Source organism: Rissa tridactyla, chromosome 12 (genome assembly GCF_028500815.1).
Source record: "Rissa tridactyla isolate bRisTri1 chromosome 12, bRisTri1.patW.cur.20221130, whole genome shotgun sequence".
Lineage (NCBI taxonomy): Eukaryota > Metazoa > Chordata > Aves > Charadriiformes > Laridae > Rissa > Rissa tridactyla.
Window position 1 is genome coordinate 7,792,657 of NC_071477.1, and position 26,184 is coordinate 7,818,840.

Genomic DNA, 26,184 nt, shown 5'->3' on the forward strand with positions numbered 1-26,184 from the left:
CCTTCACCGCCCGCCAGGCCCAGGGCCCGGCCGCCCCGAGTCCGCTACCGCGCCCAACGCCCGGTCTCGGGCCGCCCCGGGACGCGCTGCTCGGGCCGGGCCCGGCCGTGCCGCCCCCCGCCTCAGGGGCCGCCCCGGGGGGCGTGGCCAGCGCCGGCAGCGGGGCGTGGCCATCGCGCGCGGGGGGGCGCAGGGGGCGGGGCCGGAGGCAGGGGGCTGCCCCAGCAACAGCTGCCGCGCGAGCCGTTTACAAACAGTGCCCCGAGCGCCAGCGCCGCCGAGTCCGGGCTCCGGCGGCACCGCGGGCGGCCGCCCCTGCTCCCCTCCTCCCTCTGCCCCCGCCTCAGGATGCCGGCCGGGGAGGCGGCTCAGGCACAGGTGAGGGGAGGGCTGGGGGTCAGCTTCCAGGGGGTCCGGCCCCCCCTCCCCTCCTCGTCCCCCCCCCGCCCCCCTCCACACACCTGAGGGAGGCGCAGCCCCCGTCCCCTCGGGGCCGGTTGTGTGACTGACCGCGGGGGGTCAGTCCCTTCTGGGACGTTAGAAGGGGATCTGGGGGGTACACCCCGCTTTGTGAGGGGAGGGGGGCTCAGGGCCCCCCCCTCAGAGCAGGACCGCCCGTCCCTGTCCCGGCGCGGCCGCCCCCGGGGGAGAGGAGGAGGAGGAAGGGCAGGTGTGTGGGGGGACGCGGCTTCGGGCAGGGGGAGGGAGGAAGGAAGGAAGGGCCGGGGAGGGGGCCAGGTGTGCGGGCAGCCGGGGCCGCCTCAGCCTCGTCCCCTCCCGCGGCGGCAGGTACCCGGCCCCTCCCGTCGCCCCCTCCCCGGGGGCTGGCCGGCCGCGCCACCCGGGGCGGGCCGAGCCGGGCAGCCAGAGGCAGCGGCGGGCGCGGAGGGAGAGGAGCCCTTCCCTCCTTCCCTCCCACCCACCCCTCAACTTCTGCCTCTGCCCGATTTTCCTCCTCCTGCCCGGGATCGCCTCCCCCTCCCCTGCTCGCCCCCCCCCCCCCACCTCGCGCAAGTAGGTGTCTGAAACTTCCATTGTATACCTGGGAATTCGCTCCTCCATACTCCAGGCGTCCAGCCTGGATTTTGGGGTGGTTTTTTTTGCCGGGTGTGTGTGTGGGGGTGGAGCGGGAAGAGACTATTTCTTTGTGAGTCAAAGATGTTCCTGGAAGAAGGATTTGTAGTAAGTGGCTCGTGGGGTGAAGGGGGGGTTGTTAATGAAAAGTTTATTGATCCGTTTTGCCAGTTTTTGTTTCGTTTACCTTTGTCTTTCTAAAGACTAAACCCTTTCTGATTATTTCTTTGGCATCGTGTTTCTCTTTTTTTTTTTTTTTAAGGGGAATAGGAAGTTTAGAAAATAAATAAATAAGCCTCAACTGACTTCTTAAGCAACAAAAGACGTTGCCAAGCGAGGACAATAAAATTCTAGAATATCTAGAGATTAAATTTCATTCCTGTTCCGTGATACCCGCTGGACTTTCTGTTTCTGGGTGTGGGTTTTTTTTTTTGTTTGTTTCCCACACAGAAAACCTGCAGCTAAAGTAAGATCTGTATGTACTCTAATGAGCCATCCCATAAAATGTGCTGTGTGACTCCCAGTAAGTATTTGAATTGAAGTATAATAGTTTTGAAGTGGTGGTGAACAAAAATCTTTATGTTGGGTTATTGATCTGCTGATGAAAGGCGTTTGAATTTGAAAAGGGTTTAGTTTAGGGGTTTTGTGTGTTTAAAGGTTTTTTAAGGCAACGTTTTTTTTTTTTCATTTCTGAAATGACCTTGAGAGCTCTAAAACTACATCAGTTTCTACCAGTGGGTTTGAGGGGGAGGCAGTAGCAGAAGGATCTAGTGAAAATCGAAAATAGAAATAGGAACTGAAGTAGATGCAGTGAAATGTTTTCTTATAGAAGTATGTGAAAAGGGAAGTTTTTGTAAGAATGTGTGAAAAAGAAAAAGAGGGAAATAACGCAGTTTCAGATGCAAGGAGAGAGAGGGAGCATATCATTCTTCACATTTTATTAGGCCCTGAAATGCAGGAGTGATATGATCTGGAAGACACAGAAATAAAACGCCTAACTACAAGTTGAATAGCAGGCATTGACTTGCTGACCAATGCTTACATGCTTGTTGGTTGGTGGGGGCTGGTTTTGTGTCTGCAAAGGTATCAGAGCACAGTGCTATGACAATGGCTTGCAAATGCTTTAACGCCATGTTTTTTATTGCTCTTAGGAGCTCTTATTAACTGTAGGTTTGGGAATACGACTAATACTTTAATTTGTGATGTCCACACTAAAGTTTAAGCGTTTCCTTGGATAATATAAAAGGACAGTTTCAAATAAGTAGGATAAACTGCATTCTTTGGCAGAGGGGGAGGGAAGAGGGAAAGGGTGGAGGAGGTATTTTTTTTTCTTCCCCTTTACTAGTTCTGTAACTGAGTCAATATTTTAAGATCTGTAGCAGGAATGTGGCTTCGTGATCACTAATCTTTCTGTAATGTATTTTTTTAATGAGCAATATCGTAATTCTGTGCAAAATATTTGCATTTTATGTCTCGCCGCTCGTTCTTGAAAGCAGTATGAGTTTTCAAGTTTTGTCTTTTAAGTTTTTTGGGTGACGAATATGAAAAACAAATAACTTTAGAAACATGGTTATTACAGTGATTATTGATTGGCTTGGCCTACAGCCAAGTAACTCTTCTGCATGCACCAGAGTTGCTGATTTATATTCTATAGATTCTTTTTCATATGTTAGCCGTTTTGAATCGTTAAACGGTATATATAGCTATTTAAGAACTGTAGATCAGTTTTTAGTTAAGGTTGTTCAATTATGTCTTCATCGCTTTGGAGTTGGTTGAATGACTTGACATGAGATTAAGCACAACAAAAGAAAAGGCAGGGGAACAACAGCTGCCTTCCAGTACCAGAGCACTAGTATTCTTAGCAGTTCAGCATTTTACCTTTTAGCATTACGTGGTGTCAGGTTTAAATGTTAATATTTATACTCGTGTTTACAAGAACCTTAGGCATTCTGATAAAACATCAGACACTCGAATCCTGGATATTCGTGTTTTGGGGTTGTTTGGCTCTTGCATTTTTAAGAAAATTATCTTAAGATCTGATACTGAGGAGTGAATTGATCTCATTAACTTTTCAGACAAAAGTAGCAAACAGTCACCACTAGTTTGTACTTGTTTAGTTACTGTGTGGTAAGAACTTTAAGGTGTGTCCTTAATGGCAACTGACGATTCTTGCTGCGAAGCCTTGTTTATTTTAGGTAGATGTTTTATACAGAATTTCCAGTGGGACAAATTACTACACTGACTGCACTTATTCTTTCTGAAGACTGGCTGTAAGCATAAGAGAATAATTTTGCCATGCTGCAATCAGTGTATATTTTAAAATTGAAGCCATTAAGTTTTGCTGTGTATTTTGAGGCTTTTCCTACTTCCTTTGTTTAAACATTCTTAAACTGTGCATATCATATATGAATTTAAAACATTCATGTGGCACTATTGGGGCCGAATTTAAATTTAAAATGAATACCTATGTCCTGGTTGATCAAAATAGAAAAAACATTTCTTTAAATAAGTGGATGTTTTCTGGTTTTGAATGTGGTAAGAAGGCTATATTTGTATCTTGTAAACAAAGTTTCATATTAAGTAGTCTTTAGAGAATGGCTTCCAGGCTTTGGATTAGAGTGGTTTTTTTTTCTTCCTTTCTTTTTCTTCATTTTAAGTGAATAACGTTTTTTGGTTTTGCTTTGTTTTGGTAGGGGTGGGCAGAGCAAAATTGAAGGTAGGGACTAGAAAGAGGACGATAATAAACTTTAGCACCTTTTATCAGACTGTCTTGCACAAAAGGCTATTTCATTTTGGTTTCCCCTTTCGCTAGATCACACTCAAAAAAATTCCCTTTTGAGCACTTACTTCCAATCTTCAGAATGTATCTTCTCGTTACTACTCTATTTTCATTTAGAACTATGTTGATAGATAAATATATTTTATACGAACAAAGTGCTAAGTTATTACAGTGATCAGGGGGAAATAATTTCAAAAGGGAACTGTGGGTTTCACTCAGCCTTTCAAAACTGTGATTACAAGAAACTTTTAGTTACAAAAATCTCAGAGTTTGTAATGAAGAAGCTCTGGGGAAATGTTAAGTAAATTTTAACTTCCCTTTGTTCTTTGGGACTTTTTGTTGTCCTAGATCTTTCTAAGCTGAATTTTGATTAGGAATTCATTGTCCTAGTAAAAGATTCCACACACTGTATATGTAAATACCTCCCTCTTTCCTGTGTTATGAAATGCTGTAACTACCGCTGGCATATGGAAAGAACAGGCCCCCCCTTCCCTAAGGTAAAATGGGCTAAGCTTTCTTTTCTTTGCAAGAAGCTGAAAGAAGAGTTTGACCTTTGAACTCGCCCTCACACTTCCACACTGCTTTCAGGATGATTAAATAACCAAGGATATTTGCCTGTGTCTTATGCTTATTTATCTCACTTAAAATGTTCTAATACTTAACTGTTGAGGTATTGTCTTTAAATATAGCAAGACAGTGCATTTCAGTTACAGCAGGGCTGCCATTTGCCAGCTCAGCCCTCTTATTTTTGAGACTCTTGATTTAGAACATCAGCGTTCCAATCAGATACTCTTTCCACATCTCATAACTACATTAATTTCAAACTGCTATTTACTTTTAATGGACTTTCAGTCATTTCTGATGACCTTTGACTTTAAAGGTGACTTTAGTAACAAAAAAGTTTTTCTTTCTGGTGCATTAATATGATCAGGGGATTCTGCTGACTACTGTATGCATGCTTTTAGAGAGATGTGACTCATACCACAAGAGATTTGCAACTGAATACAAAAGTAAGGAAAAGGATATGACCAAGCTATGTAAGATTCTCAATATGTGTTATATTTTAGGATTAAAAAAACCAAATATGCTTTTCCAGCCTAAACTTACCTAGGCTTTTGTGCCCTTCCAAACAGAGAGCTACTCTCAAAACAATTTGCTTTTAGAAATTAACTTTTTTTTTTTTTACAGTGAAGTTGCTGAATAATCTTGTTTTGTTGCTGATGAAAATTTATTTATGCCAGTTCTGGGTGTATGTCAGCGAGGAAAAAAGTATTAAAACTTCTACTATTATAGTCATATGACTTTGGTCAGAGCATAGTTTATAGCTTAGCATAAATCTAGGTCTTTTCAATCTTCCTCCTTATTTTTTTTTAAGGGGGCAGCAAGATAAGTGGTATGATAGAACAGACTTTCAATTTCAAAGTAAAACAATGTATGTGGTGGGGGAAAAAAAAAGTTACAAATCAAAAATATAGGTGACATACTTGTTTTGAAGTATAATGTCTTTGAGTTCGTTGCAGAAGATGGAATTGGTTATCAGACTGCCTTGTGAATTTCAAGAGAAAGTACAAGAGGAAGTGTGGTTATAATACGCAGGAAAATCTATGTAGATCAGTGTGACTTAAAGGTTTGAGCAGAAACCCATCCAAGTATAAGTGAATAATTGACTGGATGGTGATTTTCTATGTGCTAAAGTAAAAGTATCAAAGTCTGAGTTTGTTTATGCGCAATGGGTACACTTGCATTTTTCAGTGTAATAAAGTGAGTACAGTTTACCTCGGACAAACTACATCAGGGAAATTAAAGGCCCTTGTATTGTGCTTGCACTTTATCATGATAGTTGAGAACTGGTTTGGTGAAATCCTTGGGGTTATGTCAGCCTCTCTTTCTTTTGGTACGCGTGTAGGAAGAAGCAAATTAGACTTACGCCCAAAGACTGTGATGTTTAGTACATTGTAAGGAAAATGGATGTAAAGGTGCTCTGGAGAAGCCACAATTTCTGTTTAGCTTTAATGTTTGTTTCTAATATTTTTTTTTTCTTATGGTATTAAAATTCACAGATGAAACTACTGCCTGTTTGAAAGGTCAGTTTCTTGTGGATGTTAACTCTCCTTTCTGGGACAGTTTGGCACTGTGAAGCTCAGCATGTTGGACTACAACATTGCATACATCCTTTCAGTCCACTAGTGTGAGATAATGCAATGCTAGGCAATTAAAAAGGCTTTGTCTCCATCAGTCTCTGTGGGCCTCTGGAAGATCTCCCACCTGCATGGAAGAAAGGAGGCAACTATTTGAAGTGTCTATTTCTAGCACTTTTCTATTTTAGTATCTTCAGATGTTAGTCCAGGGGATGATTTAAGTAGAAGTAAATGTCTTTTCCTCGGACTGTGTACCTTTTTCCATCTTTCAAGACTGATTGTTGCAAATACATAATTGTGGGTATGTTTGAAAGTGACAACTTCAAAGTCAGTGCTCTGCAGAGGGGAAGGATAAGAAGTTGCTGCTTTTTCTTCCAAGGTACAGGGGTTTGTACTGTGTTGGATAAGAGTTAGATCCCAAATTTAAATCAGGTGAGAGCTCTAGGGAAGATTAATGACCTTAAAAAAGTGAACTCTTTGGAAGTGACTGCTTCTCTCAAATTCAGGAATAGTGAATGAACCTCTTTTCCTGTTATTTCACCTATGCTGCCCAAAGGGATGCAACTTGCCTATAATTGCTACAGAGGAACTCCTGGCTGTTGAGTAATAAGGAATTAAGTCTAATTCGGTAAACTCTGAATTTACCACTTCTTTGTAGTTGTGGCTGCTGTAGAGACCTAACATCCTTCTGCCAAGAAGTAGAAAAGTCAAATTTGCTTTTAAGGTCTCTGAAAATACCTTCTTTCAAATGAAAACCAAGACTAAACATTTAAGGCGGTCCATGTAAGGTGAGACTGACTCAACAATAAAAATGTATCACTCACTCCACCAAGAGAGTCTTCTGCCTGCTGTGGAGAGAACAATAAACTGTTTTGTAAGGTAAGGGGTCACTGCCAGTTTAAGTGCATGTAACTTCTTGATGTAATGAAATTGCATCATCTTATAGCAGTGGTGAAATGTGTCCCAGACTTATTTAAAATGGAATCACTCTTGTGTCTCTCGGCCTTTCTATGACAGGTACTGGCCACTTCATGTTGTCTAAAGTACACTTTGTTTTTGTGGTTCCCGAGAAATTCTCTCCTAATCAGAGGGGGGGGAAAATTTGGCTGTTAGAGCAGTCCTTCTGAACTTAAAAAGTCAATACTTATTTGTAGCACTTCCTCCTTTAATGCCAAGAATTAGTCTCTTTTATATTTGCTCTTGCTCAGTGGAGGAAAAACATGTGCAAAATGATGCAAGCTTATATGTTCTCAGCTTTAAAAGGAATAATTACATCTTTTGATAGAAGAGGCATTCAGTTCACTGAGGAGACACATTCAGCTCATCCATCCTCTGCCAAAACACTCTTAGACATATAGCCTTAAAGAAAAAGGGACTCCACAGGAAAAGGTTTTTTAGAGAAAGGATATCCTTTGTTTCTATTAGTATAGATGTCTGAAATGGGGGGAGGGAGTTTTCCTAATATTGTTCATTATTAACTACTAGTTATTTTCCACTGGTGATTAAAATCCTGTTTGCTAGACTTCAGGGGGAAAACGACTTGCATTTATGTCTCTCTTATCTGACTACAAAAGAGCTTTCAATTTCTAAAGTGTTTGTGGAGAAATGCCTGGATAATAACATTCTTGCATTCTGGTGTATATGTCTCTGTTTCTTCAGTTCTGTTTTTATGAATTAGTGTCGTTGCATTGGGAAGCTCTGTAGTGTTAGAAGGGACTGTAACTGAGGAAAACAGAGTAGCCTCTCTCTTAGAGAGGATAAAAAGATAAGCCATGAAAACCCCTCTGAGTTTAAGTTTAGGATAACTTTGAAAACTTCAAGCCTGAAGGATGAAGACTAACAAGGGGGCTTAAGTTTGCAGATTTAGGGAGTGGAAATTCCAATTTGGGGTCATCTTTTATGTTCTCTTTTCAACCTGAACCGTCTTCGTTTTGATCTTTCCTGCAACTGAAACAAACAACTCTCTTCCTCCCCTTTCCTCCCCCTAAATCTCCGTTTCCTTTAAAGGTACTCGTGTTAGTTCTTTATCAGACTGAACTGTTAACTAACTATATTTAAGACCATTTTTACTTGAACACTTGGTACAAAACCATGTGTGGATGAGAACAATGTTAGGTGTACTCACGTGCTCCTGGATTAACAAAGAAATACACTGTGATGTTGTGTTAAAATGATTTACTGTTAAAAGATAGAAGGGAGTAGCTCTTCCCTTCCCTAGAAAGCAATAGAACGCACAGTAATGAAGGGTAAGTTATTGGCTTCATCTCGTGTTATGAAGAAAAGCTGACTCTTCTGCTCTTCTGCAAAATAATGTTTTATCTGTGCTGACTTTTATAGCTTTCCAGTGTTTTAACTTAAGTCATAGGCAGATGGGCAGTTGTATTCTTTCAGAAATAAGGTCACAGTCTATGCAGCAAATAGTGTGTCGTCTTTCCTACATTTAGGGGCTACCCTTCCCTCAAATTGGTGTAGGAAAGACATTTTTGCCTAATACAGGAGAACACCTTATTGCGTGAGGTGTGACTTGTATGTGTTTCTTCTTAAATGGAGAAAGGAAGTTAAGTGGTTGCCATAAAAACCATAATACCTGTGGAAACAAACTTTAAATTTTGTGCTGTGGATATTTGGAAATCTGACTAATGTTTTGGAGCAATTGATAAATTAGAACTTCCCTTTCTGACTAAACATAGGAGCCTGCGAAGGCCATAGCACACCAGTACTGCTGATACAATGGAGCCATTGTCACTGATGGCTTCTGCTAACTGCTACACGCACAACCTAGGACACTGTAGGTGCTATCTCCAGAGTTTGGCGCTCTTGAATGTCGTTAGCAAGTACTTAAGGATGGTATTTCTGCTTAATATGCTGTGTGTGTACTAGGTGTGGTGCAACTGGCTTAACTTTATGCAATGATATATATGTATTAAAAAAAATGCTCTAAATAAGCTAAGTTCTGCCTCATCTCAGGTTTTTACTTGAGAATTTGAAGTTGTATTTATTTATGCATAAGCTACTCTGCCTATACCTGAATATAGATTTGCCCAGGAAAAATAGATAATGTCCATGAGGTAGTTTTTATTTTTGGTCTCAATGAGGAAAAAGTGATGTTAACTGGTTCCTTTTATTTAGGTTCATTAGATAGAGCTGGAACAACTATTCTGAACAAGCTAAACTTTTAGATTGAAATAAAGAAAAGGTGTTTAAATAACTTGTGGTTTCCAATAAGGAATCAGCAGTATAAAAGCTATTTCATTAGCAATGCCAAAAAGCAGCAACCTGTTCTGAGGTATAAACATACCAAGAGAAAATAGTGTTTCATGTAAAATCACTTTTAATATCCCGAAACTTCTTGAAACATGAGTAAAACTGAAGATTATTTTTTTAAGTGGAATTGAGAGTTACATGGAAGTGTCTCAAGTCAAATAGACACAGTAATAATTAAGGTAGTTAATATGCAGCAGCTGGTGCTCTGGCGAGTTTTTTGAGTGTGGCTTTCTCATTCTTTGCTGGCACTGGATTATGTAGGACTTAAAACCTTGTAGAACCTTAGTAGGGCAGAGAAAGAAACTCTGGTCATCTATTAAACAGTGCCTTGAATTTAAGGATCTGCAGACAGTTGAGGTGTTTATGTCTGAGTAGGTATCTTCTAGTATACCGAAAGGTAACTAAGTATCATATACTTAGTTGTAACTCTTCTATTTTCTCACTTCTGTTTTTAAGAAAGTGTTGCAGCAACTGGGTTAACTTCTGTAATTGTTCCAGCTTGCTTTTTACAGTTTAACAATAGTTTTGCTAGCGCAGAATTAGCAAGGTGTAGTTGTTTTTCCTGGTACTGGCTGTACAACTTTTATTCCCAGTGCTCTGTGCTGTTTAAAATGGGAAATTCAATGGTTAGATTTTGCTATTCTCTGATAGGTGTGTCTAGAGTTTTTATTACATATTCATGGAAATTTTGAAATGCAGGAAGTAGAAATGCAATAAAATTACTATTGATAGGTCATTTCCCCAAGAAATCTTTGAGACTGTAGTATGTCATCTTTGGTTGTGTAATTTAGTAAAAAGAAATTAAACTACAGGTACGTAATTAAAATTTTCTCTGTTTTAATAATCCATTTATATGCAGCAGCTTTTTGGTGTGGTTCTTAGGTTGTGTGGCAAGTGCAATGAAAACAAGATGTTCTCATCTATCCAGTTCAATCTTTATTTATATATGTTTTGGGGTGTTTATAAATGGGTATCACTGCAAACCTGTTGAAATATTTGACTGAAGGCCATATAGCCAAATATGACTCGGTTGTGAACTGAAGTTTGCTAAATGCTCAGGCTCTGGACTACTGGAAGAATAAAGTACATCCTGCAGTTGAGAAGAATTTGCCACTTCTGGACAGACCACTCTGGGAAATGACCAGGTGGGCTGAGCAAGATGGGTTCCTCCTGACCTGCCCAAGGCAATTGCAGTGACCATTGGAAGATGTGAGCCCTGGCTTGTGGTGCGAGATGCCTGTTGGCATTTACAAATGGATAGGGGAGTTGGAAGTCAAGATTTCTTGACTCGCTTTATTGTGAGGAGGGATAGTCATTCTTTATTTTCAACCTTGAGTTAATCTGTAGCAAATTTATCACTTTTCAGCGATTGGAAGAAAGGATTTCCTGTTTTGTTCTGTTCCTTTACTCAATATCTCTGACTGATACTGGTGTGTTGTGTCTATTCTTTTGTCTTTTGACAGTGAAAGACAACAGAAGAAACACCAGGTACTGTATTTTTTTGTTGAGCTATTATACAGACCTTCAGCCACAAATAGTTACAGTGCTCGTCAAAACTGCAGGTTGTCCACTTTCCCAAGGAAGCGATAGTACAGAACTAAGACAACTCTTGACAGTTTTGCTGCTGCCTACAGGATTTTGAATAACAGGAATGTAATTAATCAGCATTTTTGGTCCTCAAATCCAGGGCATCATAATATCTTCACTAGGAAGAAAGGTTTTGTTAATAATGGATAAAATCCTAGAGTAGATATTTGGTTTGTAGTCTTAGCATGTGTTAGCTTGTCGAAACAGAGTGTAAAGTCATGCCTACTTGTAAAAGCCATATATCTAATCAGAGTGAAGTGTATAATCACCAGATATAAAAATAAGACCAGAGCTTTGTAGCTCACCTTCTGACTCCAGTAGTAATATCTTTTTTTCCTTCTCAGTTTAAATATAGTTCTTTCTAGTTGCATCTGCAGTTTTCTTCAGAAATGCTACTTGCAATTTTTTTTTTTCAGTTTATAGGTACTATCTGGTGTATATGATGCTATATCCAAGAACAATAGCTGCTTGAACTGCAAATAGGCATTTCAGATTCCTAAAACAGGAATATCTTGCTCTGCTTTGCAATGCTGCCTAGAGGATGAGCTGTGGCCAGTTCTTCAAAAGTGTTCAGAGCCTCCTATTAAAAACAATGAAAGTCTGAAAAGCATTCAGCAGCTAATGCAGGTTTGTGGAGGTGTGTAAAGTACTTTAAAGAGCCATGGAAGAAGTCTCCAAAGGCTCTGTTCAGACCAATTGATACCTAATGCAATTTGGATCTAAACTCCTGTTAAGCTCCTCTCATGGTCCGTGTGTTAAAATCATATGTTCTCTATTTATATGTGTGGTTGTGAGGACAGGTTTAGTTTTTTAGACAGCTGAGTAATGTCTGCCTTTGATATGTTTAAATGAGATGAGATTGAAACAGACCTGTTTTCAAAGGGTTTACCAGAGAAGATGTTATTGATTGATTGAGGTGGATTTTTCACACATCAGTGACCAGACTAGAGCCTGGTAGATGTGATCTATGCTTGTCCCTTATTCTATTAAATCTTTAAGCATGTGGTTTGGGTAGAACTGTGTGCAGCCGTCCCAGTTACAAGGGTTTCTCTTCTACCCGCGTTTCATCCCAGAATGATGTGGACAACAGGGGACTGAGTGTGGATTTCTGCTGTTTTTCATCTGTTTTCTCTCTACAGTGACTTCATTCTTGTTGCTTTATTGTGTATATGTTGTAATGCCACAAATTGGGAAGCGTAATAAAGCATAATCGGCCTTTTCTGTATTTTTAGACACTAGCAAGGAAATAGTTGATAATTAATCTCAACAGTTCAGTACGTGGGACTTTAGGCATTCTAGCAATTGGCTCTGACTGCGTACCCCAGAAATGCCTCTGGCCTTTTTATAGGATGAGTCTTATACCTATTACTGCGAAGCGCTTACCTGTGGATCTGAATGTAAAGGCATTAAACTCTTTAGTTTGTTCATTTTTTTAATCTTGACCGGATATTCATTATAGGTGTTCAGGAGTCTTTCAAAGTTGATGTTAATTTTTGGGTTGCAAATAAATTATTTTCAGGCAGATAGTCACCATTTATGCACATGAACTTTGCTGCAGCATGTTATCCTGTTGTGTAAAAAATACTTCTTAAAACTGCAGTAGAAATAGAACAAAACAGCAAGTTGAGACATGAAGTAAAACATGCGAACCACCACCCTTTGATATGTTTTTCCTGATGTTATACAAAAGGGAAGGCTCTTTGAATACTTCATCTTCAAACTCTTGTTACAGCTTCTCCACCTGCCTATGGCAGGGAGTGAATGCCGGAAAATCAAAAGTCAATGGGGAAGGTAGAAAGGCAAAAGCGGCAATAGAAGCAATTCAGAAGTGTCACACCATAGACTGAACCTGCCTATTACAAAAGATTTTTTGAGTCATTATTCAGAGAGGAAGGGTTAATCATGGCAGTGATAAAACTGAAAATGAGGATAAAGGGCGTAGTTAGAAAAGAGACTTTGGCTGCAGAAAGTCCATGTTTTGTTGCTATCAACTTGTCAGTGGCTTTTCCCCTCTTGCACTGTCTACCCTACTCCCCAGGATCGCTCCATTCATGTTTAACTTAGCACATGATGAGTCTTTGGCCCAGTCCTGAAACAACTCGGCTTTAGAAAGCTAGAATTTTCTTGCTGTTAGATTTGATCATTGTCTAGATCTGGTTTAGAGGATTGAACAATGAAGACACTAAGCCCAGGAGATAGAGGAAAAAAAATGGAAGACATGCAACTGTCAAAAATAATTTTATTCTGTGTTAGCATTCTGGTGGGTTTTTTTTACCTGTCTTCAATAGGATCTTGTCTGCATGATAGTGGAAAAGGAGCTGCTAACTTTTCAAATTAAAACCAAAGATTATTCTCAGGGCCAGGCTGTAGTGCAGTGAGTGGATAAAGTGTTTGGATCTATTACTCTTAGCAATGTGTTGTCATGTTTGCTGTCCCAGGTCGTTATCTTGCCTGGGCTTGACTGTTCTGTGGTAGGTAAAGGTATCCAGTATAGTTGAAGGAATGATGTAAAACCTTGGGTCTATAGATAGAGATAGTTGCCTTTTTGCTTCAGCCATGTTAACTTCCCGTCCATGGCTATTAGAAATACTGATTCTGCCAGCAGGTGACCTTGCAGGAGCGTTATCTGCAAACATGTTTGGGCCACTGAATTGTACAAGCAGTTAAAGTTCTGGTGGCTGATTTCTACTGAAATGGCTTAAGACCACCTTTTTCTGTCTGAGTAGCACCATTGATCAGAAAAGGCTGGAGAAAGTAACCTCAGCTGCACAGATAGCCACATCTTTACCTGCTACAACTACTTGGCATGGAAATCTTTGTAGCCTAAACTATTACATGGTTGTGTTTGAATTTTTACCTTTTCGTTGGCTGAAATGAAACAAACTTTTCATTTTTTTTTTCCAAATAAAAGCAAGGTGGAAATTGAGATGAATTTTAAAACCCTATTTTGACCATATGTCCTCTGCTATAAGAGCTGGAGACCATACTGTGTTTTGAGGCATATTAATTCAAGTAATGTGAATCACTGGCCAGCTGTCTTTTATGAAACAATTTGTGCAAGTTTGAGTTAAATTTTGAATGTATTCTTTTCATTAGATATTCATGTATTTGGAAATGTGCCTCATGCCAGAATGACTCCTCTTCAATTTATATGGTCTTGTATTAGTTTGGTAACTCTTCCTTTACCCAAAAAATTATCAAGCAGAGTCCTGAACTCCGCAATACTATTAATTTCCTGACCCAAAGAGTGGTGGCAGTTAATTGCTGCTAGCAGACATTATAACTCTGACAGACATAGAGATTTAAATTGGAGTTGTGACTAATTAATTATAATCCGTTGTAATCTTGCTGAATCTTAAACCTTCCCTTTTGAGTATAATCAACAAAACACATTTTTTGTTGCATGCAGTTTAAAATGAGAAGTGTTTCCTTTTTAACTGTCATAGTTGGCCTCATGGATGATTTAAATACTATACTACTGTTCAAGAAACAGTATCATTAGTTTATTTCAAACTTTGAGATGATCTAATTGTACCAGACCCAAATTGTCACAGAGGTGGTAAATACGTGTATGATAATAAAAGCTTTGAGTAGTGGTATTACTGAAGGCTTCTTAATACAGAGATTTGTACTGATGCTTACTTTGTGCAAGAACTATGAGAGCTAATTCCAAGTTGTCTAGTCTTGGGGTGGGGGGGGGTGGGGTGGGGGAAGTCTTGCTCAACAGCCTTTAGGGAACAAACAAGTAAAGTTTTACTGTGTCTCTTAAACATTGGTTTCACAGGTTCAAGGAAAGGCTTGCTGCATTTAGTTGTTATCAATTCAGTAGTGTATGTATTGAAACTTGGTTTCAGCACCTTTACATAACTGGGTAACAATAGATTTAGAATAGATAGTAGACAAAATATTGCTTTCCTGTGGCAATCTTAATACAGAAGCCCAGCTAATGGAATACAGGGATGTTCAAGACAATACTTTTTCAGCTGTGGTAGGTAGAAGAGTGACCAGAGTGCCTTCTAGCTGTACTTCCTTGACTCATTTATTAAAAGTATACCATTTGTGTTCAAAAGTATTTGATAGTTCTCTAGGCCTAATGTTTTCATTATTTGGGAGACAATACTTTCCTTTTCTTCTGAAAAAACTGACTGACTGTTTTCTCTCTTCTCCAGGCGCTGGAATTCTTTGTGGCACTGAACTTGTCCTTTAGTGTATTTTGCCCAATGCAACTATTTGAAATGTTTCTACAAAAAAACTAAGTGCAACTGACTGTTTCTACAGACTTGAAGAAATAGTTAAAAAAACCCTCATTCCGTCACTGAGAGAACCGGTGGATACACTTGCAGTGATGTGTGAACACAGATAAAAGTGAAAAAGAATTTTTTGCTTGTGGAAAATTTTTTTTTTTTCTGGCAGAGCTCTTTTAGCAGACTTGTAAGCACATGTTGGAGTACTTTACAAGTGTCCTTATTGCGATCAGTGAGCATCCCCAAAGAACTGAAACCTTACATTAAAACACGTAATAGGGAACAGAACGTAGGAAACATGCCAACTCAGCCTCTCTTGGCATACATGGATGGACCGGATGGAATAGCCAGTACCGTTGGTGCACAGATGGAGAATAATGATGCCTCAATGACAATAAAAGGAACAAACACAATTTCTTACAAAAGCTTGCAAGAAAAGTTTCTCATGCAAGCTGAGGGATGCATGCCTCTGGACTGCATGTTTTGTGATGAGACTTTTAAACATCCTGAAGAACTCGGTAAGCATGTTTTAACTCAGCATAGGCCCACTCTTTGTGAACCAGCTGTCCTGCGTGTTGAAGCAGAGTATCTTAGTCCTCTAGATAAATGTCAAGTAAGAACAAACCTGCCTTCACCAAACAATGAAAAGGACAGTGAAGAATTTAGTTGTGAAGTTTGTGGACAAACATTTGATGAGGCTTTTGACGTTGAGGCACACATGAAAAAGCATAAAGATTCTTTCATGTATTGGTGTAATGTATGTGGAAGAAGATTTAAAGAGCCGTGGTTCCTCAAAAATCACATGAGAACGCATACTGGAAAGCCTGGTTCTAGAAACAAGCACCAACAAGGTTCTGAAAGCCCCATAACAATAAATGAGGTGGTGCAGGAGCATGTAACTGAAAATGTAACGTCACCTTACAAAATTTGTATGGTTTGTGGTTTCCTATTTCTCAATAAAGAGACTCTAATTGAGCACAGTAAAGTGCACACCAAAGAATCAGTACCCAGTGCTGAAAGCCCCCAAGTGACTGCTGAACCTAATGCAGAAGAAATGTCTCAAAGAGAGGAATTTTTGCGATTCTTGAACTTAAGACCAAACTTGGTTCCAGAAAATGACAAATCACAAAAACCTGTGAAATGGATAGCTGAACTAGATCCTTTCAACACATATCAAGCATGGCAGCTGGCTACCAAAGGTAAAGTTGCAGTTGGCCATGGCCAAATAAAAGAACCAGGGCAAGAAGGAAGTACAGACAATGATGATTCATCTTCTGATAAAGAAGAACTCGGTGAAATTTGGAATGCAAATAAAGGTAGCCATACTGAAACTACAGGGAAGTCAAAGGTAAATAAAAACAGCAGTTATACAGGGAATGGTAACTTATCCCAAGATAAATTGAAACATCCCAGTGGTGAAGTGCCTTCTATGGAGATGGATTCTAAATTGTCTCAGAACAAAGAGAAACCAACACACTGTTCAGAGTGTGGTAAAGCCTTCAGAACATACCACCAGCTAGTCCTTCATTCCAGAGTACATAAGAGAGACAGGCGGACTGATGGAGAGACTTCAGCTGCTTCGAGGACATATTGTGCTGATATGATGGCAAGTCTGGATGAAAATGGAGCAGGAGAACGAATAGAAGGAGGCTCTGAAGATGGATCTGAGGATGGGCTTCCAGAAACACTTAATTTAGGTGAGTAGCATTTTGAGCACGTAAGTTTGGAATTGCTGATACTGTATTGTTTAGGAACTCTTTAGAGCCAAAGAATGCATCTTGCCTTTCTCAGTTATCTTTTCAAAACTTCACCAGAGGTATGTAATGTAATGTTGTGGTGGAGGAAGGGGAAAAGAGAAAAATGGAAAGAAAGGTTCTGACACCACCATTTTGAGACCTTTGAAGTTGTGGTATTGGGCCTTCTTGCAGTTATGATTTGGGTTACTGGAATCATTGAAATAATTTTAATAACAATCAGTCTATGAAAAGTCACTGTTTACTTATACCACCCCTCCCAGCCCCCATACCTGCAATTGCAAGATTCTTAGTTTGACTGGATGATTTGAGTGTTGCACATTCTTGTCCAGCACATGTTTTTACAAATAGTATTTCTGAAGAAATCATTGCAGTTTCCCTCTTTTCCTGCATCTTGTGAAAAGGACAGAAAATGTCCGGTGCTATTGAGCAGCAGTTAAGATCCTGAGAAGTAAAGAATAACTCTGAACTTTTTCTATCAAACTGCAGGTTGTATGTTTCCTTCTGAACAGTATGTAACTTGAAAGCCTGAATGTCAGAACCAGCAATTTAAAATTAGTTGTGTTAAGGACACACACGCATGTGTATGTGGACATTGTGTATGTAAGAGTGGTATATATTTAACTCCTCTTCCTTGAAGGGTTGCTGGCAGTTCTCTTTGACAGAGTAGATGGGCTCCAGGTTACCCGGGATTAATTCTGCATCTCACTGTGTCTTTAGAAAAACAAGTGATACTGAATGGTTCTTTAATTGAAAAAGATAGCAAGTCTGGGGACAAAAAGGAATAGCAAAAAGTCTGCTGGCTAATCTGCACTCTTGTGTGTGAAATGCTTTGAGTCTGCATTTAAAGAACAGCCACTTGCATAATCTTAAGAAAAGACACAACGTACAGAATGTCCTGGCACACACAACTGACTTTTCCATTTCTGGTAATGTGCAGCCCTTTATTTTGCCTCCAGTAACAAAGGAATGGAATTATTACCTAATGTTAACTTGCTTGTTTTGTTTCTCGGTGTCTTATCCTAAACTACAACAGCTTTCATTGGGAGATGCTGAGTCATGCTTATTGAGACACTATCTGTTTGTTATAAACAGCTATGGCTTGGCTTAGCCATAGTTTAGCCATACTTAGCATTGCCAGTATAGAAGCTTTCCAACGCATACGAACTTCAGAGAACCTTTTTAAGCTATCTATTATGTATCTAACATCTTAGTCAAGCAAAACGTCTCCTTCCTTCTCTTCCCACTGAAGCTTTCTAGTCAGCTTTGATTTGGATATTTTACTGAAGTTGTCTTGATGTTTTTTCAGTTCAACCTGACAAAGAAATCATGTTGATTTGAATGGTGTGTTGTGTGTAAGCTTTCGCCCCTTTCTTGTTAGACATTATGCTGTACTTGCCGCCCTCCAGTGGTAACTACTGCTGCCTGCACTGGAGAGGAAGTTTTTAATCTGTGAATTTGTTCCTTGAATACATGTTTCACAGAACAGCAACCCCTGTCACTTTCCTACTCCCATATTTGTCAAAGCTTAAGTATTAATGCTTGTACTGAAACAAGATTACTCATTAAATCTAAGGATGTTGTTATATGGGCATGACACTCCGTTGATTAGCACAGAAATAATAATAACATTATTACAATTGATAAGAAAATGCATCTTCCTCCCTGCCTCCTTCCCCAAAACGCCTTCCTGTGTTTTGCCGTGGTGCACGGAGCAGGTTTACAGTCTGGATCATTACGCTCACTAATTCAAGCACTCCCTTTAGTAAAAGAATACAGTTTATAACCTATATGAATTTTTGAGATGAGCCATTCTCCATCAAGTTGCTGTAGGTCAGTAAAGATAACTTTTTTTACTTCTTTGAGAACTAGTTTTGCATCTTGTTTGTTCTCTGTGGCTTCTTTGTTACAGTCACTAACCGCAGTGTTACTTGATGCAGACAGAAACCTTTTTAACTCTTTTGCCCTTTGATTGCTAAGTGTGCAGCAGTACAAAACAAAAGATGCTGGTAGACTGTAGGAGTTGATAACAGTTTATCATTCTGTGTTTTTCCTTAAAAGACAGTTAAGGTAGTTACTTCTAGTTTTAAATGAGACTCCAAGTTTGCATTTGCTCTTCATAATATAGCTATGTTTTCTCCCAAAGATAAAAATGAAGATGGTTTGGAAAGAACAAAAGTTAAAAACCTTGGAGCCTCCAGAGAATGCAGCTATTGTGGAAAGTACTTTCGCTCAAATTATTACCTCAATATTCATCTCAGAACCCATACAGGTAAATGGGCTTCACCTTTGTGGGAGGGAAAGGAAGTCTGCTGAATCCAGTTGGATGGAATGTTTGGTTTTGCTTAAGAAAAACAGAAGTTGCCTTTAAAAGTATTATTATTAAGAACAAAGTTCTCAAATGCTAAAAAAAATACAATTCCAATTGAAATTTCTTAGAAGGAATTATTTGCATAAGTGTAAATCTTTTTGAATAGGGCTAATCACACTCCTACTGTTAAGAATACAATATATTTTAAAACTTTAATTCTTTCTGCTTTTAGCAGCCTAGCACAAAGTTGGTGGGTGTCTTTTGCTGTGTTTTTGTTTTGTTTTGAGGTGGGTTGTTTGTTGTTTGTTTGTTTTTTAAATAGCCCATTTCCCAAGTACTAAGCTGACTGCCACTTGCTGCTACCTGGGAAAAAGCTGTGTCTTATTTTTCAGTTCAACGTTTTGTTTTCCACAGCCAGGCAAACTCTTTCTACTTCTGTTAATGTATGTCCCTGTTCCTTTTGAAACAGTGCTATTTATAGATGAACTGTAACATTTGTGTTGTTGAATAGCATACTTGTGGTATGATCAAGGGCTACAAATTGTTGGAGTTGACCCACGGCTATGCTTCTTGCTTATCTCTGCCAAACATATTGTCAGCTACCATCTCTGTACATAGCCAACGTGTGGAAAATACCTTCTTGTAGCCAGAAGATGTCACTGTAGTTAGTAAAAGCAGTAAAATGTAGTTTAAATGATGTAGATGAGTTTGAGAGTTATGAGTATGTGGAAGGGGAAAGAAAAATCTATTTTACCGTTTTGCAACCTACATTAGTTAGTCCCTTGTCTTTAATTGTATTCAAGACTTCAAATCAAATTGTATCAAACTTATTTACTGATAAAACTGTGTTTCAGGTGAAAAACCATACAAATGTGAATTCTGTGAGTACGCAGCAGCACAGAAAACTTCACTGAGGTATCATTTAGAGAGGCATCACAAGGACAAGCAAGCTGATAGCACAGCAGACGTGAAAAGTGACAGCAAAGCTTCATTACAGAGTCAGGAGACGGAGCTCTTGCTGGCTGCTGATGGTGCTCAAGAAACCAAAAATTCGAAGAGGCTTTTTGATTGTGCCAAAGATGCTGGGGGCTGCCCACCTACCAAGCAGCAAAAGGAAGTTCTGTCCTTGAACAATGCAATAGGCAGCACAGTCCTTTTGAAAATGAAAAACAATTCTAGGGAACTGAACAAAGGTTCCATTTGTAACAATTCAAATAAAATACATGAGAATGTGTCCGCTCCTTACCTGGAAAAACTAAAGGCTGAGAAGGAAACAAAGGAAGCTCAGCCCAGTGTTCCTCATAAAAGAGAGAGAGGGGCTTCTGTGGCATCAGAGGGAGATGACGTCCAGTATGTTTGTGCTTTAAAGGATGGAAAAAATGTGAATGATGTGCGAGAGTGCACTGAAAACTACAAACACAAGCCTATGGTGGACTCTCAAGAAAAGCCCTTGAACTTATCTGTTGGGACTTCACAAGAATGTTCAGTGATTTCAACTAGAGGCCCACTAGCATCCAGCACCTGTCCATTTTGTACTTACAGAACATTTTACCCTGAAGTCCTAATGATGCACCAGAGGCTGATGCACAAATACAATCCTGACACCGTTAACAAAAATGGCTGTAGAAGCAAGGCTCTAGCTAAAGCCAGACGCACTGGGTGCCCTCCAGCTCTGCTTGGTAAAGATGTGCTTCCTCTGTCTTTTAATTCAAAAAAAAGTAAGGCTTCCCCATCTACACAGCAAAAACTGTTGCAAACAGGAAAAGCTAAACAAAGTCACCCTCCGCAGAACAAAGCCCCTCTCTTTTCAGTGACTGACTCAAGCAGCACAGCCCCGAGTAACCTCAAGTTTCATAAACAGCAAAGTAATATTGGAGCTCAGGCAAATAACTATAGACAACCTCAGCAAGAAATGCACTCCAGTTCCAGTATCTCTCCAGTATTGGACAGAGTAAAAAGATCTGAATCTAAAGTAAAAGCTCTAAGTGTCCCAGTGTCTCAATCTGGTGTAGTAAGCAGCAGTATGAACGGGGCTCTCGATTCTCACCTAAATGAATCTGCCTGGTCTTGTCATCGAGGAAGAGACTATCTTTGTAGTAAGTCTGTGAGCAATGTAAATCTAGACTATGGTGAAACGTCTGCTAAACGAATGAAACCTAATCTGTTAGCTATTGAACATACTGACTCTCCAATGGCTAATTACAGAAGATATGAAATGAGCAGATCTCGTGTTGCAAACAGATATGCAAATCTGCTACCTCAGGAATGTTCTCGCACCAAACCTGCATCCTCTGTTTTGCCAACCAAACAAGGGCTTCTGAATTCAGATGATGTTGATCCTCCCAATGTATTGACTGTTCTCAAACCTTACGAGCCGTATAGCTCTGGATCGCTTTACGGTTCTTGTGGATCTAGCAATGGCCAAGTAACCAGCTCTACAGTAGAAGGTACTGTATCTCCTTCCTAGTTAAATGTCTTGCACCATTACAAAGGAAGGTGAATGAAATATAAATAAGTGCATACCCGCCTTGAAACGGAGAAAATTAAGCTGTACTTAGCATTTCACCAAGTCCAGTGATGCTTGGATTTTGAATTAAAAACCCAAGTTCAGCAAACTCCTGGCTTGGGGAATTAGGCACGGAAGGTCTGAATTTTAAAGAGGTATTTAAAGTTCCTCAAGTTCCTTCCTCCCCCCTGCCATGGGTCTCTGATAGCCAACATGTATTGTTTGCTCATCAGAGCACTCCAGACGTTAACTAATACAGGATATGGAATGAGTCTTTCTGCTTAATACACAAGAAGTCTTGGAATATTGGAATATTCCATCTGGAATATTAATAAAACCTATTACCAAAAAATCCCAAATTGTCATGGACAATTTTTCCCTTCAGTTGCAGAAAAGGATGTATTAAAAATCATAAAACTATTATTTAAATATTATAACTGTGTTCTTCAATGGGTTTTTATAATGTTTAGTTTTTAGTAGGAACAGAATACTTTGTTAAATCAAGGCAACGTATTCCTGCTATTCTAATTATGGTGTCTCAAAGCAGTAATGCTTTGTGGAAAATTCTGGGCCTAGCAGAGATAAATGTTTTGTGATGTAGTTGGGAAACTTTGGTACTTTTATGAAATACATGCTTTCTGTGTTTTGTTCTTAGTCAGCATTTTCAAAATTTAGCAGGAGGCCAAGATTAAAAGGTACGAGGTGATATTTAAGCAGTTGTCGGGCTATTTGTAGACGATGGTATTTATGACTGAGCTGAGGTCAGTATGGACTTAGCTATAAATACAGGGCTCTGAATTTTGAAATGAAGACCCTATTATAAAAATGAAATGTACGTGTGTTATGTAGTCTTAAAGTCTCTGCTAAGTTCTTAGACTCTGAATATTCCCATTCTCTGGAAGCAGCAAGATTATTCTTCTGAAGTAGTCAGGGTTCATAACAAGCCGGGGTGTGTTACCTTAGGTCAGAGTGAACTGCAAAATACTAAATCTGCATTTAGTTATGTGGCAAAAAATGTATTCACTGTGTTCTTGTTTTTGTTTGCTTGTTTTAAAGTTGTGGGCATCATAAATATTCAGGCTTGCTAGTGGGTTATGGAAGGATGAAGGAAAGCGTTACAGTTCTGTTTCCAGTCTGGATAGAGAGTGGATAAAGGAAAAGCCAGCATCACAGTTGACTCACTGAAGTGGTTGTGAAATGGAGTTAATTCTTAGTTTCATGAGGAGTGTTGTCTGTGTACCATGAATTGCTATGAGGAATGTAAAATGGGCACTAGGTTATGCATAGAATGCAGAGGGACAGGCAGAAGGACAAATATTATTGCTGTCTTTTGATTCTACTACTGATCCTAGTGATCTGAGAGAAGGAAATACATACAAGGTTTCTTCTGAGCATAGAAGTCATTCATGCAGTTGTGAAATTTACAGTGTTCTGCAAGGCTTTTTTTTAAATTTTTTCTTTTAATTAATGGTTGATAGCAGCTAAGAGCTTCATGTGTGATCTCAACATTTGGTGGAGGATCTGACTGAAATTAAGGACTGTTAATTTGCATTGACCAAGGACTTGTGCTTCATGACACTACTATCTGTTGAGCAGACAGAATATTCATGATTTTGAGGGAATGCTCTAGATGTTGTATAAAAATCTATATATTTTAATTAGAACAGGAAGGGGAAAGTTAAAGTCTTGCAGCTTCAACCAGCTAGACAAGAGAAGTCTGTACCCCCATGACTAGACCGTGGGCAGTGTCTTGCTCCTTTACAGCATTACTGTACATTGGGGGTAGGGAAATTCTTTTCTTTTGCCGGTAGTCTTGGTGAGGTTAGCCTATTGAAATAGCAGTTGATGCAATACTATTTTTAAACGACGACTTCATTGGAATCCACCTTGTTCTTCTTTTGAAGAACACCTGTCTGCCAGAAAAATCTGTGGTAGGCTTTTTCTTCCTCTTCTTTGCTACAAGCCTGGAGACGGTAGCCTGTAGTCAAGAACTTCATACTGTTTCTTGTTATTTAGAGCTCTCAAAAGTATGGCTGCAACTAATTTGATGGTATTGTTGTCATGGAAATAAAGATTTCATTGCTTGTTACACAGTGCTGTCTCAGGGCAAGAAAAGTAACTTTTTTATGACTGTTACCTACATTGGAAAGACTTGTGAAATAAGACCCCCTCTGTGGGTTTTCATAGCAACTTCAATAAAAGCCCTGTGCAATAAAATGTAGGCTTTTAAGGCTAATTTCCTAGTTTTCTGCTCGGAAGTACCCAACCAAAACCTTGGTAGCTGTTTGAGAAGGTGGACGGTAGCGGGCAGGCAAACTTCTCAGTATTAGGGATTTAATGTGGGTGGAGACAGTGAAGGTGAAAGTTTCTGCAAATTCTTTTTTTTGGTTAAAAAGCTGAAGTACAACTGCTTGTCTAAGAGTTGCAACTCCTCAGAGATGTATTTTGTAAGATATCATATGGAAAGTAGTGCAGGTATAGACCTGCAGGTTTCTGTAGTCTTTTTATCGAACTCTGGTGATAGTATAAAACATGATGTCAAAACCTTTTTTAAGGGCCCGTGTGCCTTGTGGCAACATTATTTAGGTCCTATGAACATGTTATGTCGCATGTTAAATGCTGGATCAAGTTGTCATGAGAATATGTTCCACTTGGCAAACTTGATTAAAGCATGATGCCTTCCGTTATTGCTTGTAAGCTCTGCCATTCTGTGTTGCCCTGAAGAGACAGAAACATTCTGAAACCACTCAGTTTGTGTTATTTTCAAATTAGTTGCCTTTGCAATGGCAACGTGCTATCAAGGATAACCTGTTGGCTGATTGATCTGGCAGAGGCTGCAAATTAAAGACAATCGCTCATGACACACTCCAATGGCTTTGTAGATTCTGTTGAAATATTAATTTAGCTTTGCCATTTTAATTTAATTAAAGCTTGCTAGGTTTTTTTAATGCTGCATTTAAAGCTTTCATGGAATATGGATGGCAGTTGGGCTTTTTGTATCCTGTGGGAGTAATGATTCTTGACTTTTTTCCTTGATTTTATGACGTGTTTTTGACTGCTTGCTTAAGCTAGTAAGACTTAATATGGAACAGGCATTGATTTCACATATATAAATCAGAATTAATGGTCTCAGATAAACATGAAATTACCTGTACGCTAGACTGAAAATTGCTTAAAAAAGGTCTTCAAGTAAATGTGTATTAACACTCTTTTAAGTGTCACGATTGCCATATAATCTATGACGGCAATAATGTAGTATACCTGCTTTTCCTCTCCATACTCATATTCAAAAATTCAATTTTCAAACAAATATGGAAAGTGTAGGCATCATGCTGTAGAAGGTACTGCGGCACAAGTGAAGCCTGCTGTGTGATGAGTTAAGCAAAGATACTTCTTTCTTGCAAATAAAATGAGCAAAGTCTGGAGAGACGGACATCACACGTATACAGCTTAGAACAAAGTTGTTAAAGTAATATTTGTCATTCCTCTGGTATTTGGTCTGGGTACTGAATTTATATGAAATCTTTTAACAGGCCTAGGGATATCTTGTCTTGGCCCCTGCTCACGAGATGATTTGTGGTAGTATCTGTGGCATTCTGGGGTTCTGGATGCTGACGTAGACTTGCTCACAATTGACAGTCTGAACACTCCGATTAGCAGGAAATAAGTCTAACTCTTCTAAACTTATTTTTGTCAGGAAAGAGATCAGTGTCATACCAACACTTATCTAGCAGTGTGCTACAAAAGCGAAGTTACGAAAGTTTCATTGGTAACGCACACTTTCGACCAAGTGACAAGAAGAATTGATCGTTTACTTCAAGAAATGGTAAACAAACCTTTTGAACTAATTGTTACTTAAATGTTGCATCATGTACTCATAACATCAAAGGTTGCTGCATCCTATGATGGGAGGTTATGAAAGTCTGAACCAGAATAGCTGAAAATGCAAACTCCCCATCTCTTACGAAGTGAACCAGGTAGTGGTGTAGCAGCGTTAGTTATTTTGAATAGCGGTAATGGCTTGCATCAAAAGTACATAGGTACTCCTTTTCTAAAAGAAATGGAAGGGCTAACAAGAGATAAATATATTAATTAGTTAAAATACCAGTGGGAAGTGTTCAACAAAAGGGCTTCCCCCTTCAGTCAGTACATGGGGGTGGGGATATGTTGTGCAGAGAAGTAGAGATGAGATGAGGTGCCTAGTATCACAGCTCATGGATCCTATGAGAGGTTATGTTGGTTAGTCCTTCCTGAAAATGTAGACATTACTCATCTTGCAACTTCTGAACATTGTGAGGATTGCCTCAAACAACAAGACTCTTGGTGGATTATTTCATAGGGAAGTAAGGATTTCCTGCTAGTTCCTTGACAGTTTATCTTTGTGTACTGGCGAGGTTGTTCCATATAGTTTTTCCTTTGTTTGACTGAGGGGTGGGTGCCTCTTAGGGAAACAGGTCAAGTGAAAAGAATTAGCCTGGTGTTCAGTTCTGTAGCTGTATCTCAGAACTTAACCCCACTGTGTTAGCA

At 39.5% G+C, this 26,184-nt stretch overlaps 1 protein-coding gene across 3 annotated transcripts in view; it reads left to right on the forward strand.

Moving 5' to 3' along the window:
* The first annotated feature begins 253 nt into the window (after window positions 1-253).
* Window positions 254-26,184, forward strand: part of ZNF217 (zinc finger protein 217) — a 28,611-nt gene continuing 2,680 nt past the window's right edge. The window contains exons 1-5 of one of the 3 annotated variants that reach the window (XM_054218306.1): window positions 254-378; window positions 15,012-16,783; window positions 18,987-19,112; window positions 20,006-21,598; window positions 25,355-25,483. In XM_054218306.1, the coding sequence (XP_054074281.1) occupies window positions 15,385-16,783; window positions 18,987-19,112; window positions 20,006-21,598; window positions 25,355-25,464 (3,228 nt within the window). In that variant the 5' untranslated portion in view covers window positions 254-378; window positions 15,012-15,384 and the 3' untranslated portion in view covers window positions 25,465-25,483. Of the gene's footprint in view, window positions 379-1,042; window positions 1,183-1,222; window positions 1,598-15,011; window positions 16,784-18,986; window positions 19,113-20,005; window positions 21,599-25,354; window positions 25,484-26,184 lie in introns of those variants that run through there. The other 2 variants (XM_054218308.1, XM_054218307.1) reach the window with 2 other exon arrangements.